Source organism: Pempheris klunzingeri, chromosome 19, assembly GCF_042242105.1.
Source record: "Pempheris klunzingeri isolate RE-2024b chromosome 19, fPemKlu1.hap1, whole genome shotgun sequence".
In the NCBI taxonomy this organism is placed as follows: domain Eukaryota; kingdom Metazoa; phylum Chordata; class Actinopteri; order Acropomatiformes; family Pempheridae; genus Pempheris; species Pempheris klunzingeri.
The window spans coordinates 10,383,642-10,408,691 of NC_092030.1; the positions used below are offsets into that span (position 1 = coordinate 10,383,642).

General features: G+C 39.1%; 1 protein-coding gene across 1 annotated transcript; it reads right to left on the minus strand.

The window, feature by feature from the left end:
- Positions 1-1,265: 1,265 nt before the first annotated feature.
- On the minus strand, positions 1,266-23,096 carry LOC139219138 (stromelysin-3-like). The gene is made up of 8 exons (XM_070850939.1): positions 22,986-23,096; positions 12,576-12,859; positions 8,365-8,508; positions 5,170-5,303; positions 3,606-3,820; positions 3,272-3,476; positions 1,560-1,820; positions 1,266-1,393 (listed from the first exon to the last, which is right to left on the minus strand). Exons 1-8 carry the CDS (start codon positions 23,094-23,096, stop codon positions 1,266-1,268), a joined length of 1,482 nt encoding a protein of 493 aa, XP_070707040.1.
- Positions 23,097-25,050: the final 1,954 nt, after the last annotated feature.

Consider the following 25,050-nt stretch of genomic DNA (forward strand, 5'->3'; position numbering starts at 1 on the left):
AGTAAACAGTAATTCATGATCCTGAGTAGAAGTTGGTTTAAAAAAGTAAACTTTAATTGATTTAGTTGCTGCTTGTGGCAGATGTTACTCTTAAAGTCATATTAAAGCTAAAATGAAGCAGTTATGGTTAGTTTGATTCTATTTTCTTATTTTTGATTTTTTTTGCATCAATAATAAATAAACACTAAACAAAATTGTGTGTTCTTGATTAAAGTGGAACAAATGAACAACACCAATATGTTTCAGAGCCTCTTAAGATGCTCTAAACCTCATACCACAAGTAGGAGGCACTCATTCATCTGCCATCATTTCTATAAGCGCACTCACATACAAGCTTTAGAGAAAGACCTCTTAAGGTTAAAGGATAACTGGTCTTTTTTAACTCTTGGCCTTATTTTTACATATTTTGGGATCACAATGATGAATAGGTACATGAAGTTTAGGCTGCAACGTAATATTGTGCGGCAACTGCACCCGGTCAAAGTGCATCCAATAAAAAAGTGCTTGTTTTTGCCATTGACAAGCTCAGATTCTTATTCTAAGTGTCTGACTGACTGAGAGATAGACGTTTTTGTTAAGGAGTAAAACCCTTTTTGTTTAACCAGAAACAGCCGTTGTATTGCTCTCTTCAAAACCACCAGACTCCATTTACAAAAACAGTAATAGTACCTTGCATAGCACTGATCTGCTGTGATCTACTGCTGCTATTGTTTGGGTTATTGTGTTTTAAAGGGTTCATTTGGATCTGAACTAACCCAAAAGTTTCACCATAGTTTCTGGAATACATAGGGATCTCAATTCACAGGGAATTCTAGAGTGGAGTCGCTCTTTAAATGTGGGGGGAAAAAATCTAGCTTTGCTGTGAATCTTGGGACCAAAGCCTGGGGGTGAAGCTTTATCAGGATTGAATTTCACCACATCCACAATTTAGAACATGTGTCTCCACATGTGTATTCTCATCTCAAACTGACAAAATCTTTCCTAGGACAGTAAAAGTAGGCAGATAACTAAACGTTAATGCAGATTTTAACTCAGTAGAATTTAAAAACATTTACATGTATTTTTGAAAGCAAATCTGTTGTTTTAAAAAAAAATGGTTACAGCAAGCCATGACTTTGGCAATGAGTTTGTTGTTTAAATGGGTTATGAGTCATTGTAATGAAATACATCAGCCTTAAGTATTTTTTCAAAATGTCGTATATGGGGATTTAATGAGAAATCGACCCAACGCTCTTCACAACTTTACCAAATGTGTGTGCATGAACTTATTTAGACAGAAAAGCAGGGCAGCCGAAGAAATCCACGCCGATGCTGCGGGGGTAGCCTTCTAGCAGCTTCAGAGCCACAGGGTCAAACTTCCAATAGTGCAGCCCACTCAGGAAGTTGGCGTAGCCTGTCACAGAGTGACAGAGGGCAACAGTCAACTATGTGCTTTTCTCAGTCACTAGGCCATATAATAACAAAAATGACTTCATTCTTTATTTTCATTCATTCTTGTCACTTTGTTGTTATTTTGTTCATTTACACACATAAACACTTTTCCTGATTCTGGTCCTTACCGTATCTGTCCCGAAAGGCTGCATCAGTATGGCTGGGCACTCCTCCCCACTCGTGTACGCTGCGAGGGTGGACGTCACTGACTCGATTCTCCTGAGGATCGAAGGGCCAGTACGAAGCGGACTTGAAGAGGTAGACTTTCTCAACGCGCTCCTCTTCCCACTTCAAAGCTGCCTGGATATCTGTTACAGGAAGACCCAGCTGCCGCACTGAATCTGGCCCTGTAATCTTCCTCTCAGCATCAAACACCCAGTAGCTGTCACCTGTCATGGTAAAAAGATATGAATAAAACCTCAAATCTGGACCTTGTACTTCATAGGCTACTGTCATTCTCTTTCCTAATTTAGGTGAAAACATTTACAGCTGACCTGTGTCGTCCTATATAGCAATACCTAAGTAATGATAGGATTTATTCCTTATAATTATTATATTATATTATATTCTACTTTGACTGATTCTTGTTATTTCATCTTCTCTCGTCCTCTCTGTCAATGTGACAAAATTATTTCCTGCATGTACACTTGTATGTAAAGAATACTGTACGGCATAGCAACTGTCTGCTATACATACCAATGGTCTGCTATACAGAAATAACAGAATGCCGTAATTGATCAATCAGAATCGACTAATAAACTAATAAATGTATATAAATAGCTGTATATATTGTTTTATTTTATAGTTCATCCTGTTCTGTTCTAAATTGAATTGTCTGTACATATGTTCTTGTTTAGCATGCAGGGACTACAACTTTCATTTCATGGTGCAACCCTGTGTTGTAAAACAACTTTTTGTCACCTCAGCCTGATCTTCTTCAAATAAACTTGATGTATTAACCTAATAATCTAATACCAGACAGTCACAGTGTACTGACACACCCTAGAGGGCTTTTCATCACTGCAGCAAGTTGAGAAGTGAAATCCCTGGAGGTCAACAAATACAAGATGTTCAGCTGCTTTTAAGTTGCCCTTTAAATTTACCTTTTTACTTTATTTCATTTAAACCTTTCTCTACTCGCACTGTACACATGTAGTTTATAAGAAGAATGGTGTCATATTTACCATTAAAATTCATTGTAATTAAAAAGGTCCTCATTTCACATAGAAGTTCACAAAAGCCTTTGACTGAAAGCTAAATGTGTCTTAGATCTGTACTTGATGGCCTCATACCGTGGATGTATAAAGAGAACTGGATACAATATTGGAGACGGGACCCCCTTCATTCTAATGAAAGTTGCTTAGTGCCACATGAAGCAAAAAAGTTTAGCCAGCTTTGTATAAAATGACCTGGATTTTCTGCATCAGTGAGGTGCATAGAGCAAGCACTCAGTCTCAGGCTCACTGACATGAACAACAGTTTAGTATGGTCTTGGAAATATAGTCTTGGAAAATAACTCTGGATTCGGCTATTAGGAACTTTTAGGACATTATGATTTAAAAAGGGAGTACTTGTGAGTTCATACTGGGAAGTTGATGTCCCAAAAAAAAAAATCCACTGATTTACAGATGACTAAAATTCTTTTGGGGTCCAATTGCATCACGTGATGGAAGTTGTAATTCCACAGTTTCACCACCATCACAAATTTGCTTTAAAGCCCTGTGCTGTTCCTGAATCCAGGTCTCTCTATATATATATATCCATCTTACATACATGATATGCCTCCTTTGCCTCTGGGAGTGAGTTTTAACTGCTGTCAGTGCTCTGTATTATGACCAACCTTGGAAGAACCAGATGTTGCCAGACTTGTCTTCATATGCTGCATCAATGTGGTCAGGAATGCCTCTCCAGTGGCGTGATGCCAAGGCTGGATATCCAGCTTGTAGCTGCCCATCACGGATACGCCAAACATACTGGGACTTAAAGAAGAACAGCTCTCCCCTGATCATGGAGACGGCATCAAAGTTTGTTCTGCAGGCGTCCGGCTAGGGGACAATAACATGCAGCGTTTTTGTATGAAGACTAGTATGCAAAGTTGTAAAATACTAAACTGCTGAAATTTTGAAATACGGTACATGTAGCTTTGAGGTAATTTCCAACTATTTCAATCTCACCATTCCCATGTCAATTTCATTGGTCTCTGTTATCTCAGGCGGTGTGTGTCGAGGGGGGCCATACAGATACTGGATGCCTCTCTTGTCATCTTCACTTAGCTGCAGAGGGTAGGAGTCGCTATAGAAAGGACACATCACAGCATCAGGCTCTAGGGAGTGCTGCAGACCCAGGACATGACCAAACTCATGAGCTGCAACTTGTAGGAGGTCAGTGCCTGCAGAGGACAGCAAAGGACAAATGTTAAGTACCACTAAAATTAATTGTTGAATGTTTTACCCTTTAGTGGAATGAAGAAGTAGTTTCCTGGTCCCCTGGCAAACCTGACCAGTGATGACATGTATAGCCACATGTCATCATTCAACCACTGGCTGTCGAGGGTGTGCCCAGCAAATGATGAGGGCTTCATAGATAAATGGCAAACTTTTGGAGGAAGACCTGGTCTGATTAGAAGAGATTCATTCTACTTTGGATAGAGCAGCTCTCCCATCCAGGAACATGGCTGAGTTTATTAGGCCTAAAGCGTGACAAGCCAGAGTTGACACCAGGAGGCAGAGCTGCAGTCCTTACACACTTCTCTGTGCTTCCATTAGAACAGTTCCACAGACACCCCGCCATTTAAATCACTGAAATCAACTGACTCAAAAGGAAACAGAAGAGGAGTTATACTAAAAACATCTAATAAAAAGTCTGGTTGGCTCCCGACGAGCAGCAGCCTGGCTGTTCACAGCAGCATTAACACCAGTCACCAAGCAATTCTGTTCCTCTGCTCCTTCATAATCATAAGTAGAGCTGATCTTCATCAATTAGCTCATGAAATTTAAAAAACACATTCACAAACAGCAGTGAAACAAGCCTATTTCTAATAAATATAGTGGGAAACATTGGGGGAACTGAAACTCCTAGAGATCCTTATTGCATCAGACAGAGGACTTCGCTCTGTTCTGTACTTGTTAGATCTTAGAGCTGCATTTGCTGCAATTCACTATCACATCTTATTATAGAGACATCTCTCCGGCATGAAAGGACGTAGGAAAAATGAGTCCACGCATTTGTTACTTCCAGGCTGGATTATTGCAATTCCTTAATATCAGGCTGCCTCAACAAGTCTGTAAGGTCTCTCGAGCTGGTCCAGAGGGCTGCAGCACATGCACTGACAAGAACTAGAAAGAGAGACTATATTTTGCCAATATTAGCCTCTCTGCATTGGCCCCCTGTAAAATCTAGACTAGAATTTAAAATCCTTCTCCTCACCTACGAAGCCCTTAATGGTCAGGCACCAATATATCTTATATCGTACCCCATTACCCCACAGCAGCACTGTGCTCCCAGAATGCGGGCTTAGTTGTGGTCTCCAAAAGTAGTATGTGAGGCAGAGTTTTCAAGGCAGACACCCTCTCTACATTTAAGAGTATGGTTAAACAAAAAGTTCCTTTTTGATAAAGCTTAAAAGCTTAATGATTTTTATGACATGAATTGGAATGAGGAAGAGAAACCCTTTAAAACCAAGTTTGTAAAACATAAAACAAGACAGAGTTTACCTCTCAGTATTTCAAATGCACTCACCCACATTGTTGCCCACTGTCCAATGCTCATCATAGTCAAAGTGGACTTCTCCCTCTCTGTGTGTCCTGGGAAAAAAGGCGTGCGCAAGGATTCCTCCCGGACCATCAAAAGGTAAGTTGTCTCCATGCCAGTACCTACACACGCACTTGTTTTATTGTACAAAAGCAATCTAATACACAATATCACACATTTGGAGCAATTTCTATATGCTTAGTGTATTGAAAATCTTGGGGAAAAGATTTTTAAAAAATGAACTTTGAATTGCATCATTCAGGCTGCCATTCTGTGCTACAATACAGCAGTACCTTTTTTTTTCATAAAACTCCTGAATGAACATGTGCTTTGTGAATGCTGAACATTACTCCTGTAAGGAGAGAAACGTTTTCCTTTTAATGGCTGCTTAAATTTACATGAACAAGATCAGACCTGCTGGTGGTTGCATGAGTAGGAAATACATGAAATGAAGCATCACATTTATTTTTTTCCAGGAAATTTACAGGAGGCAGGAGGCATGCTTTCATTGTTTCATTTTAAGTCTTTAAGTCTTCTGTTATAGGTCTGTCTGCTTTTATGACTTGTTAGTTTTTAATAGCTTTAAATACATTTTAACAGTTTTTTACGATGTGCTTTTATTTCTTTGTAGACATTCTCACTTTGGACTGCTAGCATTTTCTAAATATGTACCCCCCATGGTAAACAAACCGCTATAATTGACTGCCAGTTCAGGAATTTGACTGATCTAAAACCACATATGCAAAAATCATTTTCTACTTGGGTCTTACACTGTGAATAGATATCCACATCTGTTTCTGCAGCAAATGTAAAGCCATAAAGGGATAATGCTTCAAATGTAAATAAAATACTTTCATCAACACTCTCCAGACAGTACATGTGTTTTAAACAATGTGGTTAAAACAGAAACATTGTTAAATCAGTCTGCATTTTTCTCTAAATGAAAAGGAGTGATTCTTACAGTATCTGTTGTCCACGGCTGTTTTATACTGTATGAAAATCTTCTCCTCCTTTTCATTAAATCCCTGCAGCCACCTGAAGGCAGCAATACACATATGTTGATAAATTAGCAGCCTCTGATTTGAGAAGTGCCGATTAAATTACATGCAAACGACATCAAGACGTTAAAAACCACACACACCTTTATGTACATGAGTCTGGTTAGGTTAGAATGTATTGTATTTTTTTGAGAAATTAAGAAATTCATGCGTGAATTATGATAACCTCAGTCAGGATGTTTTTATTCATCTTTAGGCATGAAAAACAAGGTTTGAACTTTATTTTTTTTAAAGGTATATTTACATGTCCAGTAGTTGAAATATAGCTGGTGATGCATGATGTACAATTCAGTGGACATGTGATTAATCATAAATTCCTCCCAATATAAAATCAATACTTGGAAAATTTAGCAATTGCATGACTCCTTGGTGATGTCACCATATTTTTCTCACCTGCAAGGAGGTCTTTTTATAGAAGGTTTGAACAGAAAAAAATGAGAAACTTGGTGTTTCTGGCTGTCTGTCGGCCATCTTGGCTTCCCACTGGGTAGCATTGTATGAGATGATGCAGTAGCATCCACTGTAGTGGCTGATGTGCCTTCAAAACTCATGCATATACAAGAAAACTGTTTTTGAATAGCTGTACACTGTAGTGACCTCTATGCATGAAAGGGTTAAAGGAACACCCCTTCTTGACTTGAGCGGGTAGGGTCTTACAAGGGTTTATACTAGACGCAGTCCCTAATGGCAGTTATGGAAGTAGCTGTAGTGTGCAGATCAAGACTCAAACTAGGCAGTGTAGTTATAAAACTATGATGTAATGTAACACAGTGGAACAAAGTAATGAAACATGACACTGAAGTATCATAAACCAAATGCCAAAATGACTAATAATGCAGCTGGAGGCGTGCTTTTAAAAACCCTGACAGACATGTCCAAGGTTGTATTCGTTTGCTCTTTAGCTTGGCTCAGAAACATCTGGTTTAGTTTTTTCTGGGTCACTCTGACAAAACGATACAAGATTACAGATACCACTTGGAAAAGTCTGACTGCTGCCAACTTTGGATCTGTTTTTTTTTATCACTACTATAAGCACATATTTTCAATGCTGAGTTTCAAAACCTTTTATACAGTCAGCCATCAGCAGTAAACGTCAACTAAACTGTTGATCGCTTTTTATTGCTTTGACACAAAATACCAGTAATGACCACATCATGTACATTTAATGAATTGAGTTCTTGCTCACACTGAAAACAATAGAAAACATCTGAAATCTGTCTTTAAAATCCATTGTGCACTTTTACAAACTACTTTAAAAACAATTGCATTTAAAACATAACATTAATTTACTGTAAATTACACTGCAATTTACAACTTTCTGCTGTCTGCCAGCTTTTTAGACAAACCACAGCTGATGCCCATTCTAGCTGATCACTTATGCAAGTGATTATGCTTGTTGATTTGGTGCCATTTATATACAAGGGAAAATCTTTTTGAGTTTTCCCTGGTAAAAACGGACCTAACTAGACACAGAGAGGAACTGCCTTCTTTGTGGAGGGGTAAAGCTGACCACCATCTGACCATCATCTATATAACCTGATGTCCCTCCAATAATGAACGGTGGATGTCTGCACATATCTCCAGAAGATTGCCTGGGATGGATAATGCAAAAACACTCTTTGACAGTATGAGGAGTGCAACCACCTGAATTGTTTTTTTAATAAAACTGCTGACATTTTGAACTGAGGTAAAAGACGATCATTCACTCTTACTCTTGCTCACAGACTTGAGATTAAAAGTTATTAAGTTATTGACTAAAAAACACTCCTATTGTTTTACTGTAATATTTCAGACAGCTGAAAGGGTCTCTTAAGTTAGTTAAGAATTGAGTAGTTAAGCTGCTTCCTTTTTAATGTATATTTTCCCTGTTGAAAATAAATGCATACTTAAATAGGCTTTTGCAGATTAATATATGACAATGTGGGGATACTATTTAAGAATAGACAATACTGTACTACTGTAGGGTAAATCTTTGTCTCTGATTGCCTGTTCCTGCTCATGCGATTAATCACGTGATCACTGGAGAGCTGCTTTTAAAGATTCCTCTTTGTCGTAACTAGGAGTAAGTTGTTTGATAAAAGTGTCAAACCGTGTGTTGTGTTACTAGCCGGTGACTCTTTCTTACCTGTTAAAGTCAATGATGATGTCTGCTTTCTCAGTGGTGACCTCTCTGAACCTCAGAGGAGTCACTGCACTCCACACACCTAATGCCTCCTGGAGGACACGCTTCACTTTGTCTTCACTCATCTGCCAGGGGAAACGCACAATCCTATTGGACACACACGGGAATGTGCTGTATTATGTGTGTGGTTGATGAAAGCAGAAAGTTACCACATGCTGATAGAAGCAGTACACGGATTCTTTAATGAAATAGAAGTACCAGTACAACAGTGTAAATATACCCAAGTAAAAGTCCATTCCAAATCCAGTACACATTATCAACAATTTGTAATTAAAGAATCAAAAACAAAAATACTTCCATGGGTAACTTACTTTAAGGCTGCCAGAATAAGACTGTGTATGTTTCCTTCTCAAATAGACATTTCTCTGCCTTGACTTGACTTTAATATAGTTTTACTCTCTTCCTATTTTTTTTACTGAACATTAACCATTGGTATTAGTAAACTATCATGGTAACTATTCATGGCATACACTTAAGATAAGATAAGATATGATAAGATAAGATAACATTTATTGTCTGTCACAAGTAACAGAAATTCATCTTTGACAAGCTCTGAAATAAATAGATAAAAAGACACAATACAAACATTGTGCAATATATACAACAGTGCAGTGTATCTGGGTGGGACTTTACTTTGTTATTTTAAACTGTTCAGGGTGGTGATGGCAGTGGGAATAAAAGATTTTTTATATATGTTCTTCCAGGCAAGTGGGACTTTATCGCTTATAGCTTTATAGGTTACCTGCACCTCGGGTTATGGTGAACAAATCTGAAATCAGTGCAGAGAAATCTCTCCCGCCTCGAGCTGTGAAACACTTGTTTATTGAGCTGTCAGTGGAAATGAGTTTCTATTGCCAGGCCATCACCTTCAGGTTCATTGTATTGCTAATCAACATGGGGTGTGGTTAGCACTTGTGTGGCAAAGTGAGAAAACAGCCGTTCTGTTAAATCTGTCCTTGTTTGAAGCTGTTGCGTCACATAAAGACTCAGACTTACAAGACATAGAAGTCTTTCGCAAGAGTCCTGCCTTGGAGGACACGTGAGATGATGAGTTATTTGGCTTTTCACTTTGTGTATGTACCAGATCATCTGATATGAGGATACTTTCTCTTCCTGTACATCAGTGATTCCAAACCTTTTTTTTGTTTGATGCACCCCCAGAGCCTTGTTAGATGAATTTAAGTACCCATTAATCAACACCATACATCATGTTCCAAATGTGCTCCTTTGAATTGATTTTAAAATGGATGCCATTTCAGCCATTTATCCATTACTGTTACTAACTATTTCCACCGCTTGTCCATTACTTTTGTTAACTGTTTAAACTTGTTAGGTCGTCTTCATGCACTCTCAATCACAACATAGTTCAGGTGTCAGAACTATGACTCAGTATGTACATATATATTTTTCTTTAAAGGTCCCATTTTCTGCTCATTTTGAAGTTCATACTTGTATATGGAGGTCCCACCAGAACTGGTTTATATGGCTTATTGTTCAAAAAACACATTATTTTTCTCATAGCAGACACTGCAGCTGTTTTCAGCCTGTGTCTGAGCTCTCCTTTTTGGAAGAGCAGAACAGTCTGTGTGCTTCTCGCTCTTGCCTTTGACATCTTTGTGTTACCAGGAGCTGGTGTAAGTGAGAATGGTGGAAAAAACAATGGCGGATTCAGGAGATTTTCAGTGAGAGGGAGACAGTCTGCTTGCTGAAGGGCTGGAGGAGGTCACATGTTCAACAGATTCCCTTATGACATAAGGGGAGCCAAATCTAAAACTAAATAGAGTGTAAGATGGAGCAGGAAAAACAAAGAGGCCTTTTCTCATTGTTTGGCTGTCTGTAGACACACCAGGGACACATTTATGTTGAATTTTGCATAATATGGGACCTTAAATTGAAAATATCTGGACATCAGCGCACCTTTGTATAGAAGCTAAATGGTTACAGCACATGCCACATGACAGCAATGTCACTGATATAATTCAAGCTGGCCACCTTTCTTGTATCACCCCTCTCTCTACACCTGTTACCTGTCTGCCGGTTCACTGTCAAACTGTCCAGTAAGGGTGAAAATGCCCCAAATAATAATCTAAAAAGAAAATATATGGGCATGATATTTGTGTCTGTTTATTTTATCAGAGAAAGGGGTTTAAACTTGCAAAATTAGATTTTTCGCATCCAGTTGACATGGGGAATCTGGAGTCATCTTTCCGCCCGCCTAGCAAATGTAAGAACAATACTTAGACGCATTTAAATTCATTCGAAATTTTCACTGAAAACAGCTGCCTGCTACTGAAAGAGGTGATGAGAACACTGATGAACCAAACAGAGAAGTTTCCGTATGTAAAACCAAAACAATGGGCTGAAAGTTGCTAAATGTCCCATAGAGCTGAAGGAAACAGCCAAGTCAAGAGATACCTCTCTGTGGGACTGGCAAAGGAAAACAGCAGCGTCTCCAGTTATCCCTGAATTTTCACTGGCTTCTTTGGAATGCTCTCGCAAACCGATACTGTACATGCTCAGTTACTATGGTAAACACATAAATAACAATGTCTCTACAATAATTATTACTAAGCAATGTAAGTTTTAATTACAGGATTATTCCACAATTTATGAGGTGGCTGGAAACTCAATGACAAACTCAATCTGCAAACACCACAAGCCTTCGTGTGAAGCTAAAACATAAACACATTGTTCTGTCAGTAACCACTGGCTCACCATCTCCAACTCCCTCCCACCCTCGTTTCACGCACATGGTCCATATCAGACAAAAGCCATCAGCATTGTTTTGTCCCATCAAGTTCTCGCGCATAAAATGGGTTTATTTTTCAGGGGGGTGATGACGCGGTCTGTTAACTGTGGAGAAGGCATTCGTAGAAAACAACACTGGTATATGTTCACCTATAAAGCTCTGCTGGGCAAACTCCCAGAAAACCTCAGCACCCTTCTCACTATCAGTTCTAGTAGTTACCATCTGCGTGCCTCCAAGTGGTTGATTTTGAAAGTCCCCCGGATTCAAACAAACTTTGGCAAAACACCGTTCTCCTATCATGCGCCATGGTCATGGAATAATCTTCAAACAACTCTTAAACTAGAAACATTCATATCCATTAATGAGTTTAAGAGCATCATAAAGAATGCAGTGAAGGAGGAATGTCACTGTTTTCTTGAGAGGCCACTATCCTTAAATAGGTGTCAATCTGTTTTATTGTTTTACTGTTTAATGTCTATTTGTGTATCATGTATCTGGTTTATATAGCTTTTGATTTTGTATGGCTGCTACCTTGGCCAGGTCTCCCTTGTAAAAGAGATTTCTAATCTCAATCTCAATAGTCTACCTGTCTGAGCTGACAGGTAGGCTAAGGTGAACAGATCTGTTGATTTGTCTTGTAGTTTGAAGTAAATCAATTTAAGCTTGAATTACAAAAAGTTCCACTGACTAAATAAACCTAATTTTATCCATAGGAAATCAGATGGCCTGCCACCCCTGGCCACGGAAAAAATAACCAGATTTCTAAAGTTAGGCAAAATTTTGGCGAGGGAAAAACTAGCATAGCCTTTTTAAAGGGGTCCCTTAAACTCTCTCCTCAAGCTATTGGGTGTATAGTGTAAAAAGTTATGGCCTATACTGTATGTGATTTAGTGTGTTAGTGTTTAGTGTAGGCCTATGAACGTGACACTGATGAAAATAAGCAAACACACCTATCGAGCCACTGGGGAAATATTTCAGTCCCATCAAATTGTCTTTGCACACAAACACTGAAAAACATAGTTTGAATAAATTATGGACTGTTTAAGAAATATATTGCTCATGGTTCTAGACTCATAATTATTTATCAACAGATTTTATATGTATCAAATTTAATGACAGGAGCTTATAAGTCTATCTCTGTAGAGATCCTTTCAGTAATGTTGTCAGACACTTCAAAGGATCACTCTGTTCTTAAGGACTTACGCACAAAAGAATTGCTTTGAGTAGCCACAACAGTACAAGCCAGGCCTGAAAAGCTTTTATGTGTTATGTTAAGTCATTAGGTATTTTAGTCACTGTTACTGTTGTAGTGTGATGCATGTGTTTTGGCTCTTCATGGGTTAGGGCTGAAGTGGACTGAAGGTGTACTTGCAATACTTCCAAACACAATATTTGTGGTTCTTACTTGTAAGTGAGGTCAATCTTCTCCCAGCGCCTCCCAAACAGCACAAATCGCTTCATACGCAGTTGTCTACTCCGGCCTCCCCTCTTCTTTTTCAGGTTGTAGTATGAAATGTCGACTTGCACTAAGGCGGGATAGTCTGGGACTCCACAGCGAGGACGCCTCCAGATTTCTGAGTCATTTTTGGATGCTAAGATGGACTTCAAATGGTAATCTTTATTTAGCGTCTCCTGTTCATGTCTTCCCCTCTTCTTCAGACTTACTTCACTGTTGCTGTGAGGCCATCCCTGCAAACAAAGGCACAGTCATATACGTAGGTCATCATTCAGAGACATTATTTCTATTAGCCATGATAAATAATAGATAGTGCTTATAACCTCTAAAGACCTGGCGTACACATACGTGGACATCACATTTTGGGTTATATTACCATAGTAGTTAATTCTGCTTAGCTGGGGCTGTATGGACATGTATGTGGGCAAAATTGTTTGCACAGTGATTTTCAAAACATGTTCAAAATATGTTTTGTATGTGTTATAAATACATGCAAAAGCAGTCAGGAAAAAAAACTGCTATGTTCAGGGTGGAAATAAAGAGTTTTGCACAAAGGTGACTTTATTGTGTTTTCTGGAAATTAAGACCGATTGTCCACATATGTGGACATAATTTTTCTCTAAAACTACACCATGTAAAAAGATGATGCTTAGGTTTTATACTTATCAGGGTCCAATAAGCCCAAATAGCAAGGAGAAATAAAAAATGCATATCAAACAAGAGCTCGGGTCTTAAGAGGTTAAACTGAGCATTGCCATTTTTATGCTGATGATACCATCTTGTACCTCTACCTCGGACCAGTCCATCTTCAGGTTACAGCCTGCTTTTGATGGCCTACACTTCTCTCTTATTAATCTAAAGCTTATTAATGCACAAAGCATTGATGTGCTAACATCGATCTATGCTTTCAGCTGATATATAACTAAGATAGAACAGTAGAACAGTATCATAAATACTTAAGAATCTGGTTAGACAACAGATTGTCCTACAGAACGTCACAGTACTTTTTGATTCACTGTTGCTGCCAGCTTTTGCACTGACCACTGTTAGTTTTATGAAAAGATTAGTTATAACTGACACTTACAAGGCATCACCATATCTGTTTTCATTTATAAAGTCTTGCTATCCAAATTCTGAGATATTTCACAGGCTTAAATTCAGGGCTAGCAACCATGACACCATGACAACAGATTGGCCTTAAAAGTTCCAGGGGACGACTGGTCTCAAGCTATAAATTAAAGACACTCATTCATCTAAGGGACTTTAAAGTTCTACCTGCTGATATTTTTCATGTTTAATGAATAAATCTTATAATAAAAGCAAAACTTGAGAAGACTTTAAGAAAGTCTTTTGGAAGTTTATTCAACTTTAGTTGTGTGAACTCAGTTTACAAAGTTCTAGGATACTATACTATGCTTAAAAGAGCACTCCCCTGACTTGGCATTGCACTCCTATAACAAGCATTACAGGATAATAATGGCCAGACAGAAAACTGTCCAGACTAATGATGGACAGTTAAGATTTCTAAAAATAGAAGCAGCTGAACCAGCATTAGTCTTCTTTATTCCAAGCATTCTTCTTCCATGTCAAAACCTGGCGCCTGCATTACCTATAATGCAACTTGACCACTCAAGAGATTGAAATATGTTGGGCTAGTGACAGCTAATGCAGCCTCTGGCCTCAAGCAGAGATGAAGACTATGGGGGGCTGGTAAACCCACCTGTTTCTCACTCCCACCCCCCCAAACTCCCTAGATTGCTTTCAAACTTGTAATGTTCAGTCCCAATGATGACATTTATCACACAGCTGAGTCTGGACACAAAAAGTTTTATAAAGTTTTTTTCACCTATGCAGTATTACTCCACAAGACCAACTTTGATGTCTAAAAATTGGAATTCACCTTTAATCAAAATTCCATGTTAGGTTTATATAACTTATAATGACTAGTTTGGTCAACTACTAATGGTTGTGGTAAACAAACTAACTATACTAAGTCATAGCTAAGTTGTCAAGAGTCGTAACATGAATAATTAGCAATTTTCTCTGTAGCAGTGAAAGCAGTTTCAGGTTTGATCCCCATTTACTGTTATTATAGCTTTAGCTGCACTTGCAACAGCTACATTCAAGCAAATGATCGAAAGAATCTGATTTGAAATCTGTGAGTCATGCTGACAGCAGGGAGTGGTTAAGCTGCACACTTATCATCTTCCATACCAAACAACTTCAAGAGACTGGAAACTCAACTGGCAAATGTGTACAGACATTAAGAAGCAAGTCCCATCAGAGACTTGCCTTCAGCATTGACTGGACACTGCAGTAGTTGACTAACAGCCAATAAATGTATAAATTGTTTTTGGTCTATGAAATATTATAAAATCATGAAAAATGATTTGCCAAAGCCTAACCTATAGTTCTGCTGCCCAGTATCAGGGCCGAAACAAAGCCATTGCACTCTTTATAAAAATGTATTTGCTCCACTATTCCTTACATCAGTTAAACTCAGCTTTAGCACCACAGCAACACCTGGTCTCATGTTAACCTGGAAGAAAATGATCCCACTGAGTTCCATGCAATGAGGTGCACAGATTAGAATTTTAAAATTCAAAACAAAGAAAGGAGAAAGCTCTTGCACTTTGTATCTGACAAAGTTTATTGCAAGTAAAGGACAGTGTGCGGAAACTTTCACTTCCTACACACCTGTCTACATATGAATATGAATATGAATATGAGGGTATGCAATATAGAGAAGAAAAGGCTTGTTTGGCATTGCTTGTTTTGTCTAACCAACAGGTCAGAGCTGTAGTGCACCAATCCAACCTATAGCAGGACCGTGAGTGTCATCAGGGCCATCACACTCCTTCTTCACACAGTCAAGCAGGTGCTCCGCGATACGAGCTGCTTTCTGTTTTGCTGACTTGACTGTCTGAAGGCAGCAAGGTCAGCTATCTCATTAGCCTATGATTGTTGGAACAGTTTGGGTTCAGAGTCACTGAGTGGGCCATCTGAGGCTGAGAAGACAACAAGCTGGCCCAATATACACATTACTGTGGCTGAGCTCTAGCAAGAAGATCCAAATTACTGGGTGAGAACTATTGTGGGGCTTATACGTTCTTAATCTAATATCACTTCCCACATGGTTCTCATAAAAATCATTTTAAAAAAGGTGCACTTTTCCACATAGTGCACATGTCTGACAACATATTCGATTATCAGATTCATCAGTTGTAAGAAAATTGCGGATTTTCTCTAACAAAACACAGCAATTATATTGCAAGTCATTCTGACAAACTTTCTACTGTATTCATCTGAGATCAGACCATCTACAGTTTCGGTGCTTTGAGCTACTGTAATAATGTGCTTGTCAGAATGAACCAATGATTTATGAATCTTCACTAGAAAAGTCTCAACAGCCACTAATCTCACAAATAAGACAAACACCTGTGTGACTTGTTTTGTGAAGCTAATGGTGGAACAAACAGGATTAATTTGACTTTACAGACAAAAGTTTAAGGTTCAAGTCATGTAACCATAATAAGGCTCATTTATTGATTAATTGTCCTTCATGGCTGCAAAGCAAATAAGCCAATTAATGAGAGGAATTTCATGCCTAAGCAAAGCTTCTAAAGTGCTCCACTGTAAAAGGATTATGGCTTGTTCAAATACCAATCAAAAGCCTGGCCCTGAGTCAACCTGAAGAGCAAACAAAAGTCTCTGGAATGAACTCAGATGTGCCATCTGGGCCAAACCCCACTGTTTATGCTGTCAAAAATAGAGGAGTGATTTTCTGCTTTAAGATACTGCTTAAAATCACAAGTTCAATCACCACAGCAGCGAATATGCATGTCCTATAAATCTCCAAAACATAGATATATGTTCATCTATCAGTACATTCTCTACACCCATATATTAATATTTTAGATTAATAGGCTGGAGCCACTCCACTCAGGTGAGACCTTTGTCATCTCCCATCTCCCCCATCTCCCTCCAACCAATGGAGTACTGAGTCACTTAAGTACTTTTATTAATTATCACAAATCTTTTAAATTCAATATATGGTAGTATTCTTTGAAAAGTTTTTAAATAAAACGCAGCACAGTATGCACTCTGTCTGCATGTTCCAACACCTTATTGAAGCTATATCATGCTAACTTAAATGTTAGATGCCACATTTCAATGCCAGCAGCAATTTACCAAATGAAAAATGTCGAGTACTCTTCTGCATCATTTGATACACATCTGTCATATATTTGTATTCATATAAGACATATAAAACGTTATTTTTATTATTGCAATTCTTGTATGCTTGATTTTGATTGTTATTTATTTTCTCAATTTCTCAACAGCAAATTTTTTTCATCAACTTCACTACCAATCTAAAACTCGTGAACAATGATGCACAACACATGATAATGAACCCAGTGGTGGGTCTGGCAGAGGTTCACTTCTATTAAATTCAAGCTACAGGCTTATGCTCTCAGAACTAAAGGTGCTACTGGAACCATATATGGGAGAGCCCTTTATGGTTCCAGGTAGACCCATATATAAAAGGTGCAACCTCAAACCCTTCCAATAGGTTCTACCTAAAACCCACCATAAAAGGCTTATATCTAGACCCATCTGTGAAAGGTTTCATCCAGAACCTCCTGTGAAGGAGGAGAAGGAGCTGATTTTGACAATCTATGATACAATTACCAGTTTATATCAAGGAAACATTCAAACATTTTTTTATTGAATAAAACACTAAACAAACAATTGTTCTAATACAAAATATTAGAACAATGATCGATAAGGAGAGGAGATTCTTTGGGATCTATATAGCCAGTGGAAACAGCAACTTGAAAGATAGGACACAAGCCAGGCACATCAGGCTGTCCTCAGTAGACAAATTCATGCTGTCTCCAGCAATTGTGACAAAGCAGGAGGGCAAAGAGAAAAAAGATGCACCAGATGAAGCCTAAGCCATCTACGAACAATGTAATGCATGTATATAGTACAAATATTTACTGGGGCATTCGTTTTGGCCACATTCTACAACAAAATTGGTTGCACTTTCATGATGCAATTCAAGATTCAAACATGGACTTTGATTCCAGTGTTTCCCAAACCTCTTCTGAAGTACCCCTTGACCTGTTTTTTTTTAAAGATGTCTCTCTGCTCCAACACAGCTGATTCAAATGATTAGCTCATGATGAACTCCTGAGGATGCTTGATAACTATGTGATACGGCATCTCACCAGAAAAGACGTTCGTGTAATTACACTCTTGTTCAAGCCACTGGCACACATCATTGTTTGCCAGGGGCGATATATTTCATTTCTACAAAGAATTAAGATATTAGATTTATCTTACCTTGAGTCTCTGTAGTTTCTGATCTTCTGTCACTTCAATCCAGCTTTTAGTATCAATTCATACACACATAGACAAGTGATCACACAATGTGTGAACAAAGTGTGAGTGTGAGTAAACTCATAATCAAGGGTAGGTACTTGAACTGTAGAAACACCAAAGTAATTGCTATTGATATGACACACTTGTTTTGTAGAGGAGTACATGTGATGACCTGAATGTTGTTTTTTTCATCAAGCTCTGCAGAGGCCTGATAACAAGCCATTCATTTGAATCGGATGTGTTGGAGCAGGGAAACATCTAAAACATGCAGGGCAGGGGGGCCCAGAGGGGTGTACTATGAAAGACGATCAGTGGGTTAGTGAGGTTTGTTGAGCCCAAAGCTGGAGTTTTCGGTGTCTCTTTTAACCTGGCTAGAACACTGTGGTGACTTCTGCTGCAAACGTAACATTGTCCTGAGGGCGTCATGTTCAGAGTTTAAGCTTAAATTGGCTCTTTTTCCTGAAGATATTCTCTGTGAGTAATTCTTAGCTGAGAAATGCATTATACTGTGTATGCAAATCATGATGCAAACTTGTTGAGCCGTATGTTAGTAACACCAATAACACACATTGCAGCGATGCAGCTGGAAAAGTTTAGTCAATGTTTTACATTCCACCAGAAGCATCACGCGCTTCACTCCACTAAAGATACGAGCCACTTCAGGAAGAAGATCAGGCAAACAAACAGCAAAAAGAATCAAGCCCGTTTTTGAAATAAAACACTACGTGCAGACTTTCAATCACATATTCTCGCACCACATCAATATCATTTTATAACCGGTGGCACCTGACCAGACATCAACTGGTCCGAGACTATAAGAGATTCATCTTGGGTGTGGAATAACACTGTCACTTTAACCCACAGTCCGTAGGCTACAGCACAACAAAATTGTAAATACATACAAGAAACACATTTAAACCAGACAAAATAAGAAACATAACATAGTTTGGTCATGTTAGAAGCACAGGAATCAACTAAATCTCAGCAAGACAATTAACCAGCCAGGCAAAATGCTCCGTCTGACACACTCCCCGTGGAATTTAAAGCCACAAGGACAGAGCAAAAGCAGATTGCATCTCGAACGTGACGCAGACACGCCAAGTGAGTTTTCTGGTTTGTACAGCCTTAAGTTGGTGATACAGAAAATCTATCTAATATTAGCACACACACTAACTGATTTTACACAGAAGATCACCTATATACTGTACTAACAGAATAATGAAGACTCTGCAGCTACAGACCTCTGTGGATCATGCTTTTATGTTTTGTCCTTATTAGCTACAAAGTCCGTTTTACACTGCTGGTATCGTTGCTACACCAATTAAAAAACTGATTAGTCTACTGGTATTATCACAGATAGCATTCAATCATTACAATTAATTTCACTTTGATTTTGTCAAAAACGTAAGTGATTTCCACATCTCCTTACTATGGGACAGTGTCAGACCTAAATGCAGTTTAGCACGTTTGAATTTATTGTGTTAAGTATTTTCAGTCTTTTTTGAGAAACCACTTAGCAATTTTGAGCAGTGGAAGAGTCAAGTGTCCCTATTTTGTGCACACGCTGTGCACAAAAGTCTGAAGCTAGCACAGTTTGAGAGTCTGATTGCAAGTTTAGGGTTTGTCAAGTTAACTTGCACAAAGAAATCCCAGCTATGTTGAACTTGTGTCATAGTACACTCCTCAGGACCGTGACGTCACAACCATAATAAGTAAACAATCCATACAAGACAGATGGAGCCCTTGCTGTTTGACTCATGGTGTTCAACGGTAACATGCCACAGAATTCAAACTCTATAAGCAACACACATCCTGAAAGCACAGAGCCTGGTGACCATTTTAATATTCAAAATGGGCGATTATGATGAGAGAAATTGGTCAAAATCCCTTAAATGTGGAAAAAGGAGGCAAGTCACCTTGCCTTTTCCCTTTTTTCTACAGTTGAGAGTTAACATTAGGTCGAGGCTTAGGGTCAATGGTGTGGTAAAGGGGGTAAAGGAGTGGTTAGTAGTCCTGGAGTAGTAGGTCTGGAGGTTACAGTAACCTGCTGGTTAGTGTAGACCCTCGTTAGACCCTTCCTATTGCACCACCACAAGGCTTTACAAACAATTTATCAGACCTAAGACGTGCTTGACAGAAAATTAGAAAATATTGAGATGTGAAATCTGTTGTATCTGTTGCCATCTGCCCCCTAAGTGCAGATTCCAGACTATTAATTGTTCCATAAGGTTGTTAAAGGGAACACTTTCTCGTGTTTTTACTGTTCCTGGCCTGGTAAGGGCCTTTCAGTGTGGAGTTGGCAAGTTCTCACTGTGTTCATGTGTGTTTTCTGCAGGTGCTCTAGGTTCCACCAACCACCAAAACATTTATGTTATGTAAATTCTCTCAAGGCCCTGTTCACTGCACAGTGGCTGCCAACTGCTCCTAATGCTTAGCATGGATTAAATGCAGAGGGATTTCACTGCATTGTGCTGTGTACAATTGTATGTGACAATAAATTTGGTCTGATTTAATTTCACCCAGTTTAACCAATTTTTTCAACAATTCTAGAAGAACTATTTCTTCCAAAAATGGGTCTTTGGATGAAAAGGGTTCTCAACAGAACCCTCAGTCTTACAAAAAAAAAAACTTGTAGACTCTGGGTACAACCTCAACCCATCAGGAAGAACCCTTTTTGTTGGAACTCTTATTTCTAAGAGTGTAGTCAAACTGAGAGGCAGCTCAGCTTAAGGTGAGTGACAGAATTAAGACAAGTGTGGGATAAAGAAGCACATTTTCATTTAAAAAGTATACACACAAAGTCACATGCCTTTGAAACAAAGCTTTGTGTATCCTGGGGGAATCCTTGAGTTAGAGCTAACAAGCTGTGTCTCGCCCAAACTGACGTGCCTGAGCTTCAACCCAAATTAAGTGCTGAGCCAGTCTACACAGTGGACCATTGTTGTTTAATCTAATAGATGGCATCTGTAGCAGTTTTTGTTTATGTCACATGTCAAATACAATGTGTGCATGCAGGTATGAACATGTACACACACATAAATCTATTCTTCAAACCTCCACAAAGCTGCATAACACACAATGAGCAGATGTCTGGAAATTCCCTCTTCAGTCATGACATCAGGTCGTCTGCAGTGTAACAGAAGGAGTGTGTTATGAAAGGTTTTCAGGGATGCTGATCTGACATTACTGGGACTGACTAACTTTACAGCTTTCAATAACAAAAAACGAGCAGAGTCTGATTTTACTCCCTAAGCCACCACACAAATGTGATAAGATCTATTTCCACAGACTTTATCCTTTAGCAGATAATAAGTAGCAAACATTTTAGATAAATGATGCACATGCTGAAAGAAAGCTCCGATATCAGCAGGTGCTCAGTGTTTTGGCTGAATATGCCAAGTGGAGGGAATGTTTGCAGGATAAAAGTGGATTAGTATGAATGGAGATGAGAGACTGATCCTCCTCTGGAAACATCTTTCGCTAAACCTCAAGGTTAACAAGGTTCATTATAGATTTCGACATAAAATATACTTTGGAGAGCTACTGCTTGACAGTGGTGAAAGAAGTATTCACATCATTCACCCTCAGTGCAAGTCCAAATACCACTTCACTTTGCTGTGTTTGCTGTGCTATGTTGGTAGGTACAATATTTCTCTGTGAAATGTAGTGGAGGAGAAGTATGAAATAGCAGAAAATTAAAATTCAAATGAAAAATATCTTGTGAAGCACAAGTGCAGAAGTTCCAAATTGCGTATAAGCAATGTAATTGAGTAAATGTACTGAGTTACTTTCCACTACAGACTGATGAATATGCTGATAAACAAAGTTACGTACAGCAAACTAGCAATGCCCGCACACAGCATGCTGTCAGGACTTGACTGCATGTTAGAAAGATTCATTTGTCAACATTAAGTCTCATTTGATGACTAAACATTAAAGCACTTAAATACTGAGGATCATACAATGGACAGCATAGGTTGATAGTGCTGCACTTTCGTCCTGTTTGGCAGAGCTGGTTGTTTTCTCTCTCAGCACGATGCACAAAGAAAAGTCTCGATGGACTGCGTGTCTGTTTGCCTGATGTGTGTCTCTCTCTAAGTAGCTATCCACTGTTTTCTCCTTTTCCCCTGAGTCAGCAGACAAGCAGAGTTTTTAACCTCCATCAGTTGCCAGATGGCTTGCCTCTGCCTGCCTAATCTGACTCTCTCACTCACGCTGTTGACAGCTATGCCGGAAAACAGGCCTGGGTATCATCAAGCTGCAGAAAGTTTGAAACTAATGTTGTCCTGTTTCGGCGTACAGTGTAGTGACATAACATGCATAATGCTTTTGCGAAACATTTTTTTTTACTGCATGATTGATTCTAAAATAAACAAAAACTTTCAATTAACAAAATCGCAGCATGTCATCCAAACGCCATCACAAATTAAGTGAAAATGTATTAAAAATACATGACCACCAACTCTACCGGGGTTAATCAATCAATCAATCAATCTTTATTTACATAGTGCCAATTCATAACAGTGTTATCTCAAGACTATTTACACAAAGAGCAGGTCAGACCAAACTCTTTAATGAAGAGACCCAACGATTCAAGAATTCAAAATTAAAGATTCAACTATGACTTCAGCTGTCCGACATCTCACTTGCTTGTTACTAAGTCAACCATCAAAGGTTTTCAGTGACAAACTTCATATCTTTCATCATATACTTATTTATCAGCTGGATAAATCAAGCATATGTTTGAGAACAAAAGAATTTACAGTGACAGTACACATAACACACAACACAATTTCACCTCACTTTATTTTGAGCTTTTATGGTACACATGACCTTGGTCACACACACACACGCACAGACACACGCACAGCATCCTCTTGTTTTGTCCCAAGCTGCTCAGCACTGTGTAATCTCTCGCTTTTCCCATGCATCAAGTTTTCTCTCCACTCCAGCCACGGTGCTTTGACTCACCTGCAGCTGTTTGTACCCGCTGAGGGCGCCCCGGTCGCGTACCGGCAGAGAACGCACGCAAAGGAAAAGGTGCAAAGGCAAGATGCTGCCGCAAAACACGGCAGCCCGCATCATGCTGCGCCGCAGACACAGCTTTGAGATCAGACAGAGGAGGAGGTGTGAGGAAGAGGCTGAATGTGCGCTGCCACTGAGGAGGAGGACGCTATGTAGAGGAGGGAACGGCGGCAGGGGATCATGTAGCCTACCGCGAGATTTCTTTGTCCTCTTTAAATGGTATTTTAATGGCAGTTTGTAGAGTTTCCAGCCTCCCCCACTCCAAATGTACAAGGAATGCCACGGGTGGGGGGGGCAAGCCTAATTTTGATGCTGTTTATACACTTGGGCTCTTTATTTGCATTAAAGCAACCATTGAAAAAATGAAAAGTGTACCTTAATTACTTTCAACATTATGAGCTGTGTTATTAAATTCTGACAACATAATAGTTGTCATAATACTTAGTCAGTACTTAGAACTGTCGGTACTTAGTGCTAGTTTTGAATGGATATAAAAGAAACAGAATACTTCACGGCTGCTCAATAAGCGTTCATTGACTAGAACTGAAACAAAAGATGAGGTCATTGGGAAAGAGTTGAAAACACAGGTGAAGGTCTCCACTTCATTTTTTTCAAATCAGAACAAGACTTCCGCAAATGACTTCCACAGTACTTGAGTCAAACCATGTGTGCCCACTGCTCCTCAATCAGAGAGGCATCTGCTGATCATACTGAATTCTTCCTGCAACAAATATCAGTTCTGTGAATCTGCTCTACAGGTTAACCACAGCAAGTGTGGGGAGCATTTGGTTATCTGCTTCCTTTCAGGGTTTCCTCCTCTGATACGTGAAAGAAGTTGCTCTGCACTGTCTGGGAGGCAACACAGCACTGGTTCTTTGTGTGAGACAACGTCAGATTGACAGGAGTGGGTATGCCTGGCCGGCAGATGCAGATTCATATTCGCTAACAGAAACAATTCATCATGTGTTGCCTCATGTGCTGACAGTTGGATGTCTGAGCCTGAGAGCGCGTCAGACGAAGTGAGAACACCATCTAATAACTGGGTGTTGTCGGAGCTTGATGACATGTTCAGTTGGCACCAGCTATGTCTGAGCATTGCAAATTTACATACACAGGATTCATGTCTAACACCTATTTTTGAACTAGGGCAACTATGTATTGACTAAAATCTAACCTTAAGGGAAAGAATATCTGTATGTATGCATGTATGTATGTATAAGTGTAAGTAAGTATGTATATATGTCCTTCAATTTTCTCTAGAACTGTTTGTCCAATCAACTTCACATTTGGCAGGTATATAGCCAAGGACCCAAGGGAGTGAATTTGGTGTGATTTGGCCAGGTGGTGACACTATGAAAGTGAACTTTACAATTTGACCTGTAATTCTTGAACCATGAGACTTCCAAAAAATATTTTTCCTGAATTCTGTGCGCCCAGATAGGTACAAATTGTATAGAGCAAGACAGAAAAAGTTATTTTTTCAGATATGTAATATTCCATCCAGTTTCTGCTATAGATGGTACTCAACATTTGCTCAAATGCTGTGGACAGGGCTTATATTACAAAAATGTCATATATTTGAATGTATTGTAGCAAACTCAAACATTTTGAGTATCAGTGATGTAACATTCAGAATGAAAGCTTCCAAATAGAGATGAGCCTTGCATAACTTGGTTACTTGTTACTGGACTATGCGCCCTATGCGAATCTTAGCCCCTCCCAAATTGATTATCTGCTCGATAGTGCTTCAGACTCACTGCGAATGACACTCGACTCCATTGCCCCTCTAAAAAAGGAGATAATCAAAGAAAAGAGACATGCTCCCTGGTATAATTCCCAGACCCGCAAACTTGAAAGGATATGGCGTGCCACCAATTTAGGAGAATCTCACTTAATCTGGCAAGACAATGTGAAAACCTATAGAAAGGCCCTCTGTAATGCCAGAGCAGCCTACTACTCCTCATTGATAGAAGAAAATAAAAACAGCCCTAGATTTCTGTTCAGCGCAATA

Excerpts from the sequence above, each read along its gene's own strand:
- LOC139219138 (XM_070850939.1), bottom strand. The coding sequence starts at position 23,096 with ATGCGGGCTGCCGTGTTTTGCGGCAGCATCTTGCCTTTGCACCTTTTC. Across the intron at positions 3,477-3,605 it reads ATGAAATTGACATGGGAATG|CCGGACGCCTGCAGAACAAA; the intron begins GTGAGATTGAAA and ends ATTGTCCCCTAG. Across the intron at positions 1,394-1,559 it reads AGCCTTTCGGGACAGATACG|GCTACGCCAACTTCCTGAGT; the intron begins GTAAGGACCAGA and ends ACTCTGTGACAG.